This window comes from Heteronotia binoei, chromosome 4 (genome assembly GCF_032191835.1).
Source record: "Heteronotia binoei isolate CCM8104 ecotype False Entrance Well chromosome 4, APGP_CSIRO_Hbin_v1, whole genome shotgun sequence".
In the NCBI taxonomy this organism is placed as follows: Eukaryota; Metazoa; Chordata; class Lepidosauria; order Squamata; family Gekkonidae; genus Heteronotia; species Heteronotia binoei.
Genome location: NC_083226.1, coordinates 180214934 through 180227033, shown reverse-complemented (window position 1 = coordinate 180227033; position 12100 = coordinate 180214934). Strand labels below are relative to the sequence as shown.

Sequence of the window (12100 nt, the reverse complement as noted above, 5' to 3'; positions counted from 1 at the left end):
AATAATAAGTTGATTATTGAGACAAACTTTTAAAAAAATACATTTTGTAATGAATTTTGAGCCCAGTGGCATCTTTAAGACCAATAAAGTTTTATTCAGAATATAAGCTGTCATGTAGATGCACCTTGAATAAAACTTTGTTGGTCTTAAAGGTGCCACTGGACTCAATTTTTCTTCTGCTACTTCAGGCCATAAGTATATGGAGCAGAGGTCCATCTGTAGCTCTTAGCCACAGCGTATTGTTGGAACTCTGTCTGGGGCAAGTGATGCTCTGTATTCTTGTATTGAGGGGGCGGACAGTGGGAGGGCTTCTAGTGTCCTGTCCCCACTGGTGGACCTCCTGATGGCACTTGGTTTTTTTTGGCCACTGTGTGACACAGAGTGTTGGAATGGATGGGCCATTGGCCTGATCCAACAGGGCTTCTATTATGTGACACAGAGTGTTGGACTGGATGGGCCACTGGACTGATCCAACATGGCTTCTCTTATGTTCTTATGTGACACAGAGTGTTGGAATGAAGGGGCCACTGGCCTGATCCAACAGGGCTTCTCTTATGTTCTTATGTGACATAGAGTGTTGGGCTGGATGGGCCATTGGCCTGATCCCACATGGCTTCTCTTATGTTCTTATGTGACACAGAGTGTTGGACTGGATGGGCCATTGGCCTGATCCAACATGGCTTCTCTTATGTTCTTATGTGACACAGAGTGTTGGACTGGAGGGGCCACTGGCCTGATCCAACAGGGCTTCTCTTATGTTCTTATGTGACACAGAGTGTTGGACTGGATGGGCCATTGGCCTGATCCAACATGGCTTCTCTTACGTTCCTATGTGACACAGAGTGTTAGACTGGATGGGCCATTGGTCTGATCCAACATGGCTTCTCTTACGTTCCTATGTGACACAGAGTGTTGGACTAAATGGGCCATTGGCCTGATCCAACAGGGCTTCTCTTACGTTCCTATGTGACACAGAGTGTTGGACTGGATGGGCCATTGGCCTGATCCAACAGGGCTTCTCTTACGTTCCTATGTGACACAGAGTGTTAGACTGGATGGGCCATTGGTCTGATCCAACATGGCTTCTCTTATGTTCTTACCAACATGGCTACCCAACTGAATCTACATTTTATAACTAAGGTATAAGCTTTTATGTGCATGTGCATGTGTATGGTCACAAAAGTTTAAACCTTGAATAAAACTTTGTTGGTCTTAAGGGTTCCAAAGAACTCAAATTTTCTTCAGCTGCGTCGGACCAGCAGGGCTACCTACCTGAATCTACTTTCTATAATCATAACAGAAAGTCCATTTTTGACGCACTTGCTTGATTTTGTGAATTGGTGGCCGGCCACACAGGAAAGTTAACGTGGGGCCCTTCATTATGACTATGGCCATTGCAAAGAGGGTTGCGTGCGATTTGGCCAAATCTCGAAAAGCCACAAACACGCAGAAGGATTTAAGCTCCAGAATGTGTCTCGAGTTACCTTGGCACAAATTGCTCCCATTCCCTTTGTCCTTAGACTTTGCCCGGTTTAATTGTGTCATCTGATCTCCCAGAGAGTTGGCAATCTAAGCATTGAGGATTACGTTGCCTACACAATGTGATCGCTCCCGTTTGCAGGGACAAAGCAGTATTTTCTTTCCCTTCTTCTGTGCAAATCAAGCCCTTAAAACTGAAATGTTTTGCAGGTGGCCATTTGAACCCAGCCGTCACCTTCGCCATGTGCTTTATGGCTCGGGAACCGTGGATAAAGTTGCCTATATATACTTTAGCGCAGACCATCGGCGCGTTCTTGGGAGCTGGCATCGTTTACGGCTTGTACTTTGGTAAGCATGTGTGCTGACGGTGTTTGTGCAGGTCTCTTGCTCCAGGCGCTGTTTCTCAGATCACCATTTGTGTATTCGTAGATCCAGAATGGATCTCTGTTTCTGAACATGCTCTTGGGAAGGACATAGGGTTGTCAAGTCCAATTCAAGAAATATCTGGGGACTTTGGGGGTGGAGCCAGGAGACATTGGGGTGGGGCCAGGAGCAAGGGTGTGACAAGCATCATTGAACTCCAAGGGAGTTCTGGCCATCACATTTAAAGGGACAGCACACCTTTTAAAATGCTTTCCTTCCATAGGAAATAATGAAGAATAGGCGCACCTTCTTTTGGGGCTCATAGAATTGGACCCCCTGATCCAATCGTTTCAAAACTTGGGGGATATTTTGGGGAGAGGCACTAGATGCTATACTGAAAATGTGGCACCTCTACCTCAAAAAATAGCCCCCCCAGAGCCCCCGATACCTGCAGATCAATTCCCCATTATTCTCTATGGGAATCATTCTCCATAGGGAATAACTGCCCAGTAGACATCCCCCCCACCTCCCCCCCCCCCGGCCACTTCCTGACATCTGAAAAGAACAGGGGCTACGCTGCTCTCTCTCTCTCTCTCTCACACACACACACTCTTAGTTGCTTTGAAACGAAAGCAAAACAAACCGAGGGACTGTGCTGCAGACCCTTCCCATGAAGTACTTCCTGTTGAACTTTAAAGGCACACACACACATTTTGAAATGGACCTGCTTGCAGGTTTCTAAACCTGCCCAAGATCTAGAGCTGCATGGTGACTGTGGGGGCGGGGCTTCCCCCACCGGCCAGCTGGCTGGGGGTTGGGGGGGGAAGCCTGTAAAACCCGGGGATCCCCCGCTGGGACCTGGGGATTGGGAAGCCTTGAAGGTCAGGTTTTATTGCTGGAAGGAACAGGATATTACTCAACAGATCTCACTTACGCTTACGTGTGCGGGACTTTTCTTGAGCAGGAACGCATGGGAACACAGTTCTAGCTGGCTTGGCATCAGGGGGTGTGGCCTAATATGCAAATAAGTTTATGCTGGGCTTTCTCTACCGAAAGCCCTGTGTGAAACAATGGTAACATCAGGGGTGTGTGGCCTAATATGCTAATGAATTCCTGGTGGACTTTTTTCTACAAAAAAGGCCCTGGAAGTTCACATTGTTAGGACTGAGACCCTGAATTCAAAGAGCATCAGAGAGCGTCATTAGATTCTGGACACTTCTTATGTCCTTATCACCCAGTAGGAAATTTTTTTTTTCTGTGGAAAGGAGAGAGCCTTTTGTGCTTCTCCATTCCAGTGGGGTTTGTCAAAATCATTTCTTTTGGGATTTAAGTGACTTTAATCTGTATGAATTGAGTTTTAATTGAATTTTTAGATTTATATCCCGCCCTATCCCGGAAGCAGGCTCAGGGCGGCTTACAACAATAAAACAACAGAGTTAAAATAATGTAATTATAGGAAGGCGAGCTTGAAACAGGGGGGGGTCCCTCCGGGTAGAGTGGACCCAGCTTGTCTCTGTCACTCTCTGGTTTTTAAAACGTCATGGATGGTGACTTATCTCAGACGGGCAGCAGGTTACTTGAAACGCAACAGCATTTATCTCTGATTAACAGACTCTCTGAGCATCTCCCGACGCACCTACATTTTTAGCCTGCGGAGTTTGCATTGGCTGAGGAAGTGCGCACAAACATGGAAGCTTAGACCCAGAATTCAACTTTGTTGCTCTTAAAGCTGCCGCCAGACACAGACCGATCTCCCACTAGCCTTGTGCCTCTCTTACGCTTAGGGTTGCCAAGTCCAATTCAAGAAATATCTGGGGACTTTGGGGGTGGAGCCAGGAGACTTTGGGGGTGGAGCTAGGAGACATGAGGGGTGGAGCCAAGATCAAGGCTGTGACAAGCATAATTGAACTCCAAAGGGAGTTCTGGCCATCACATTTCAAGGGACGGCACACCTTTTCAATTCCTTCCTTCCATAGGAAATAATGGATAGGGGCACCTTCTTTTGGGGCTCATAGAATTGGACCCCCTGGTCCAATCTTTTTGAAACTTGGGGGGTATTTTGGGGAGAGGCACTAGATGCTATGCTGAAAATTTGGTGCCTCTACCCCAAATAACAGCCCCCCCCAAAGCCCCAGATATCCGTGGATCAGTTCTCCACGATTTTCTATGGGAATAAATCTCCATAGGGACTAACAGAGTTCCCAGCAGACATTTCCCTCCCCTCCCCCCGCTTTCTGACGACCCTGAAGCGGGGGGAGGGCCTCCAAACTGGGGGATCCCCTGCCCCCATCTGGGGATTGGCAACCCTACTTACGCTCCTCTTCTCCCGCGGGGCTTCCGTTGAATTTCACACTATCTTCCCCCGGGGCTGCAACTCGCTTCGCTTTTTTCATGTGACAAACAGAAACTGGTTTTTAGAGGATCTTGTTTGCTGCACGGAAGAGGCGGAGAGAGTTGCAGCCCCGGGGCAGATCGTGTGAAATCCAACAGAAGCCCAGCGGAGAAGAGGAGCTAGTGGGGAACTGGTCTCAGACTTTGTTCTGCTGGCTGGTACGCTTCAGTGGGGATCATTAGCTGAGTCCCTATCCTGGAGGTTTTTTGCCTTCCTCTGGGCATTGGGCAGGGGTCTCTGGGGAAGTGGAGAGGGGGAGGCATCTGTGAATTCCCTGCATTATCCGGGGGTGAACTGGATGACCCACAGGGTCCCATCCAGCTCAATGTATATTTCAAAGTTCCTAACAGAACAAACTTTGAATTCAGTGGCACCTTTAAGACCAATAATGCTGAATTCTGGTCTTTAGGGTGCCTTTGGACTCAAATTTGTTCTTCTGCTTGAGACCAACTCAGCTACTCATAGGATTGCCAGGTCCAATTCAAGAAATATCTGGGGACTTTGGGGGAAGAGCCAGGAGACTTTGGGGCTGGAGCCAGGAGACATTGGGGGTGGAGCCAGGAGACATTGGGGGTGGAGCCAGGAGCAAGGGTGCGACAAGCATAATTGAGCTCCAAAGGGCATTTTGGCCATCACATTTAGAGGGTCTGCACACCTTTTATATGTCTTTCCTCAGTTGGAAATAATGAAGGATAGGGGCACCTTTTTGGGGGGCTAATAGAATTGGACCCCCTGGTCCAATCTTTTTGAAACTTGGAGGGTATTTCGGGGAGGGGCACTGGATGCTATGCTGCAAGTTTGGTGCCTCTATCTCAAATAACAGCTCCCCCCAGAGCCCCTGATACCCACGGATCAATTCTCTATTATACCTTATGGGAATCAGTTTCCGTAGGGAATATTGGGAGCATCCAGCAGACATCCCCACCCTGCTTTCTGAAGATCCTGAAGTGGGATGATGGCCTCCAAACCGCGGGATCCCCTGCCTCCAGCTGGGGATTGTGTAAATAAAAAACTGCCATAAATTTTAAACAACGAAACAGCGTAACGTAGAGGTCAGTGGTGTTCTGACCAAGCTTGCACATAGAACATTCAAATGAACAGGAACACGTAGCAGAAAGATATTCACAGAAGACAGTTTAAAAACAGCCTTTCCAATCACCAAGGAGTAACAGTATTCCAGTGTTTATTTCATGGAACTAAAAGAAGCCCTTCCAAAGACGTCTGTTCTAGCTTATCAAGACGTTTCATCCGTCTTTCTTCCGTTCAGAGGCTTCTTTATCACTGGAACCCAGACTTTACAATACATTCATAGAATACCAACGAGGTTCAAAACATGTCTGTTAGATTTCCAGGGGTTTTTTTTACGCAGCTGTACACGAAGATCCTATCGCTTTGCCCCACCCTATGAAATGCCCCTTCTCTTCGTGAAGTTGGTTGTTAATTAGACTTATATGGACATCAGCGAATGAGGCTGATAAAAACCAGCGAATGAGGCAGGAGTGTAGGGTTGCCAATCCCCAGGTGGGGGCAGGGGATGCCCTGGTTTGGAGGCCCCCCCCTCCGCTTCAGAGTCATCACAAAGCGAAGGGAAATGTCTACTGGGTACTCATGATTTCCTAGAGAGACTTATTCCCATAGAAAATAATGGAGAATTTATCCACGGGTATCTGGGGCTCTGGGAGCCCTGTTTTTTGAGGTAGAGGCACCAAATTTTTAGTATAGTATCCAGTGGCTCTCCCCAAAATACTCCCTAAGTTTCAAAAGGATTGGGCCAGGGGGTCCAATTCTATGAGCACCCAAAGAAGGTGCCCCTATCCTTCATGATTTCCTATGGAAGGAAGGCATTTAAAAGATGAGCGGTCCCTTGAAATGTGATGGCCAGTCCAGAGCTCCCTTTGGAGTTCAATGATGCTCGTGACACCCTTGCTCCTGGCTGCACCCCAATGTCTCCTGGCTCCAACCCCAAAGTCTCCTGGCCCCACCCCCAAAGTTCCCAGCTATTTCTTGAACTGGACTTGGCAACCCTACAGGAGGAGACGCATTACGGCTGACTCCTTCAAAACTAATGAGACACTTACTAGAAAGCTCTCTAGAGAGAATGACAGATAGATAACATCGTATCTCTTACATGTTTTGTTGTTGCATCATCTTGGAGCTGATGCGATCGATTAAGATGCCCTGAGGGTTTGGAGCCCAGGGCATGTCTTCACTTAACATCCAAGAACAGTAGCAAAGTCTTCCAAGCAACACACACACCTAAATGTGATTCTTTCTCCTGGAGAGCCAGTTTGGTGTAGTGGTTAAGTGTGCGGACTCTTATCTGGGAGAACCGGGTTTGATTCCCCACTCCTCCACTTGCACCTGCTAGCATGGCCTTCAGTCAGCCATAGCTCTGGCAGAGGTTGTCCTTGAAAGAGCAGCTGCTGGGAGAGCCCTCTCCAGCCCCACCCACCTCACAGGGTGTCTGTTGTGGGGGAAGAAGGTAAAGAAGATTGTGAGCCGCTCTGAGACTCTTCAGAGTGGAGGGCGGGATATAAATCCAATATCTTCATCTACCTCACAGGGTGTCTGTTGTGGGGGAAGAAGGTAAAGGAGATTGTGAGCCGCTCTGAGACTCTTCAGAGTGGAGGGCGGGATATAAATCTAATATCTTTATCTACCTCACAGGGTGTCTGTTGTGGGGGAAGAAGGTAAAGGAGATTGTGAGCCGCTCTGAGACTCTTCGGAGTGGAAGGCGGGATATAAATCCAATATCTTCTTCATCTTCTTCTTCCAAGATCAGTTTAGGACAGTGGAGGGTGCAGCCCACCAACATCTTTCCTGGTGCCCACCCCATGTTGTTAGAAATTGGGTACGGTCATTTGGGGCTTTTTCAAAGCAAGGCTTCTGATCGGTCCTTGGAGATTTTATTGGCTGTGGATTTTTTTTTAAAAAAAAAATGTTTCGACAGGCGCTGCTACCACTACACAAAGGACTTGACAGCATTAATGTGGGCAAGCTGCAACAGCCATTTTGTGGCTGGCTCCGCCTCTTACGACAGCCATTTTGTGGTGGCACCCACCATGAATTGTGGTGGCATCCACCAGAATTCAAAAGGTGCCCATAGGCTCAAAAAGGATCGGGTCTCTAGTTCAAGGTCATACTACGCTTTCCTGTTGGATGATCAAGGTAAAAACGGGGTGTCAACTCTCCAGTCAAACTCCTGATTTCTTCTCTCCCCTAGATGCCATCTGGGCCTTCGGGGGTGGAAGCCAGCTGTTTGTCGTAGGTGAGAATGCCACAGCTGGGATTTTCGCCACGTACCCTTCACAACACTTGAACTCCGTGAACGGATTTTTTGACCAGGTAAGTGGGAGTGAGGGGGAAGGCCACTTCTCAAAAACAGTCATGTACCTTAACATATTCATAGAGCTGCCAGCTTCCAGTTGAAGACTGAAGATCACACAGGATCAGGGCTCTTTTTCTAGCAGGAGCTCCTCTGCATATTAGGCCACGCCCCCTGAGAGCCAGTTTGGTGTAGTGGTTAAGTGCGTGGACTCTTACCTGGGAGAACTGGGTTTGATTCCCCACTCCTCCACTTGCACCTGCTGGAATGACCTTGGGTCAGCCATAGCTCTTGCAGGAGTTGTCCTTGAAAGGGCAGCTGCTTGTGAGAGTCCTCTCAGCCCCACCCACCTCACAGGGTGTCTGTTGCGGGGGGAGAACCGGGTTTGATTCCCCACTCTTCCACTTGCACCTGCTGGAAGGGCCTTGGGTCAGCCATAGCTCTGGCAGAGGTTGTCCTTGAAAGGGCAGCTGCTGTGAGAGCCCTCTCAGCCCCGGCCACCCCACGGGGTCTCTGTTGTGGAGGGAGAAGATAAAGGAGAGTATAAGCCGCGCTGAGTCTCCGATTCAGAGAGAAGGGCGTGGTATAAATCAGCAATTCTTCTTCTTCTTCTGATATAGCCAATCCTCCTGGAGCTTATTCTAGGCCCTGTAATAAAAGCCCTCTAAGCTCTTGGAGGATTGGCTACATCAGGGGGGCATGGCCTAATATACAGAGAAGCTCCTGCTAGAAAAAGAACTCTGCACAGGATTAACGGTTGCCCAGTTTGTGTTGGAAAACACCTGGAGACTTTGGGGGTGGATCCGGGAAAGGGTGGGGTTAGGGGAGGGGCCTCAGGAGGGTAGAAGGCCCTAGAGCCCACCCTTCCAAGCAGCCCTTTTCTCCAGGGGAGCTGATCTCTGCCAGCTGGAGCTCAGTTGTAAAAGATCTCCAGGCCCCACCTGGAGGCTGGCAACCATATGCTAAAAAAATTGTTCAAGGAATCAAACCAGATTAGGGTTGCCAAGTCCAATTCAAGAAATATCTGGGGACTTTGGGGGTGGGGCCAGGAGACATTGGGGGCGGAGCCAGGAGCATGGGTGTGACAAGCAGAATTGAACTCCAAAGGGAGTTCTGGCCATCACATTTAAAGGGACGGCACACCTTTTAAAATGCCTTCCTTCCATAGAAAATAATGAAGGATAGGGGCACCTTCTTTTGGGGCTCGTAGAATTGGACCCCCTGGTCCCATACTTTTGAAACTTGCGGGGCATTTTGGGAAGAGGCACTAGATGCTATACGGAAAATTTGGCACATCTACCTCAAAAAATAGCCCCCCCAGAGCCCGCGGATCAATTCCCCATCATTCCTTATGGGAATTGTTCATGGAGGTGCATAATGGCTGTGGGGGTGGGGCTTCCCCCGCCGGCCAGCTGGCTGGTGGAGGGGGGAAGCCTGTAAAACCGCTGGGACCTGGGGATTGGGAAGCCTAAACCAGATATTCTTCTCTTTTTCCCCTCACAGTTTATTGGCACAGCAGCCCTGCTTGTCTGTGTTCTGGCGATCGTCGACCCCTACAACAACCCAGTCCCCAAAGGTCTGGAGGCCTTCACCGTCGGATTTGTCATCTTGGTAATCGGAACTTCCATGGGCTTCAACTCCGGCTATGCCGTCAACCCAGCCCGAGACTTCGGGCCGCGCCTCTTCACAGCCATCACTGGGTGGGGCACGGAAGTTTTCACGTAAGTGGCTTTATGCCCTTTGTAGCTCTTCGGAGGCAATGTCTCAGACAGGGTTGCCAATCCCCAGGTGGGGGCAGGGGATCCCCAGTTTGGAGGCCCTCCCCCCGCTTCAGGGTCGTCAGAAAGCGGGGGGGGGGGGAGGGAAATGTCTGCCTGGAACTCTATTATTCCCTATGGAGATTTATTCCCATAGAAAATCATGGAGAATTGATCCGCGGATATCTGGGGCTCTGGGGGGGAGCTGTTTTTTGAGGCAGAGGCACCAAATTTTCAGTACAGCATCTAGTGCCTCTCCCCAAAATATCCCCCAAGTTTCAAAAAGATTGGACCAGGGGGTCCAATTCTATGAGCCCCCAAAGAAGGTGCCCCTATCCTTCATTATTTCCTACGGAAGGAAGGCATTGAAAAGGTGTGCCGTCCCTTTAAATGTGATGGCCAGAACTCCCTTTGGAGTTCAATGATGCTTGTCACAGCCTTGATTTTGGCTCCACCCCAATGTCTCCTGGCTCCACCCCCAAAGTCCCCAGATATTTCTTAAATTGGACTTGGCAACCCTAGCCTCAAACAGGGATCTATTTTTTTTTTTGAAATTTTAAGATTTTATTGATAAGAGTAAAGAAATCAAAAGAAACAGAAAAACATATATAGAACAAAAATAACAACATTCTCAATCACCCACAAAACAAATCAACACAAACAAGTATAACATCTAACAAACAAAACACCTACCCAGCCATACACGCTGGGAGATGGAAAGGATTAAACATCTACATATTGAACAGAAAGAATGTCCCATATTTACTCAATTCCAGCATCTCTACTTTTAACCCATTTATAAACAGGATCCCATTCCTCTTGACATTTTTGGACACTGCCATTTCTTAATCTTGTAGATAGTAAATCAGATTCTGCGGCAGCCAACAGTTTGTTAATAAACTCATCTCTATTAGGAATTATGTCATTTTTCCAGTACTTAGCATATAGAATTCTAGCAGTAGTAACTATATACAATAATATTTTCAGTTTAGGAAGAGGCAAACTCTGTCTACAAATATTCAGCAAATACAATTCCGGTACATGGTTAATATGCATTTTTAGGATTTTTTGGGTCCAAATATTCACCTGCGACCAATATTTTTTTGCCGCTTTACATTTCCACCATATATGAAACAAAGACCCTTTAACTTCTAGACATTTCCAGCATTTGTTAGAGTAAGAAGGATAAATTTTGGCCAACCTATCTGGTGTAAGATACCATCTATAGACCATTTTATATAGGTTTTCTTTCCATTCTGCTGGTTTCAACAATTTTAAGTTTTGCTTCCATAATCTTTCCCATTCTTCCAAATCTATATTGTAGCCGAAATCCTTCAGCCAGCGGATCCATGCTTCCTTCACAACCTCATCTTGCATCTTAATTTGAAGCAGCCAGTCATATACCTTAGAAATTATCTTTTGTTTAGAGTCCAAAATAAGATCTAAGTCCAGTGGTGTGCTCGCAAACCCCTTTTCTTTGTCATTGCGAAATCTTCAAACAGGGATCTATATTTGGAATGATGTTTATTTGAGTTTACATTCAGTAGGGTTACCAGTGATGTCCTCTTTTTATGGTGTCCATCTAGGGTCGCCAAGTCCGACTCAAGAAACATCTTGGGGCTTTGGGGGTGGAGCCAGGAGATTTTGAGGTTGGAGCCTCAACACGGAGTTCTAACCATGACATTTAAAGGGTTTTTAAATCACATCTTTTAGATGTGGCCCAGAGTGTTAAAGCTGCGGTACTGCAGTCCTAAGATCTGCTCGCGACCTGAGTTCAATCCCCGGCGGAAGCTGGGTTTTCAGGTAGCTGGCTCGAGGGCAACTCAGCCTTCCATCCTTCCGAGGTCGGTCAAAGGAGTACCAGCTTGCTGGGGGGAAAGCGGAAATGACTGGGGAAGGCAATGGCAAACCACCCCGTCAAAAGTCTGCCGTGAAAACGTTGTGAAACCAACGTCACCCCATAGTTGGAAACGACTGGTGCTTGCACGGGGGACCTTTGCTTTCCTTTCTTCTATTGGAAATAATGAAGGATAGGGGCACCTATTCTTGGGCCTCATAGACTTGGACCCCCTGGTCCAATCTTTTTGAAACTTGGGGGGTGTTTTTAGGATAGGCACCAGATGCTATGCTGAACATTTGGTGCCTTTAACTCAAAAAACACCACCACCCCGAGCCCCAGATACTAACAGATCAATTCTCCGTCATACCCTATGAGAATCGATCTTCATAGGGTATAATGGAGCGCCCAGCAGAAATTCCCCCCTTTCCTGCTTTTTGGTGACTCTGAAGCAGGGGAGGGAGCCTCCAAACCAGAGGATTCTCTGCCCCCACCTGAGAATTGGTAACCCTAAATTCATTCTTTGGGGCTGTTTTCTTTAAAATGACGAAAACATCCACTTTTGGGGTTGGATGGTTAGGAATATTCCTCATTCGTTTCAGTTATCACAGCTGAAATAGTTAGGGGTATTTAAAATATGATTTGTCATAGTGATGATCACTTGTTTGAAGTAGCCAGTCAGGAAATATGTCCTCTTTTTGCTTTTCAAAATATTTCAACTCCACATTCAGGCTTTCTCATCGTTTGGGAAATCTGACAGCCCCAACCCTGTTCATTTCATCAGCCTGTTGGGAAAGTCAACCTCTGCGAGTAGAGCTGCTTCAAAGCCTTTTGATATAATGACACGGCTGACTAAACCCCCAATTCTGACATGAGATGATGGATGTAACCACAAAATGGCTGCCACACCATGCAAGGTCAGCCACAAAATGGCTGCCATAGCAGGC

The 12100-nt window shown here is 47.6% G+C and overlaps 1 protein-coding gene across 1 annotated transcript in view; it reads left to right on the top strand.

Moving 5' to 3' along the window:
* Window positions 1-12100, top strand: part of LOC132570020 (aquaporin-3-like) — a 34458-nt gene that overhangs the window by 20232 nt on the left and 2126 nt on the right. Inside the window, exons 3-5 of the mRNA XM_060236461.1 lie at window positions 1690-1827; window positions 7458-7579; window positions 9063-9280. Coding sequence (XP_060092444.1) covers window positions 1690-1827; window positions 7458-7579; window positions 9063-9280 — 478 coding nt within the window. The remainder of the gene's footprint in view (window positions 1-1689; window positions 1828-7457; window positions 7580-9062; window positions 9281-12100) is intronic.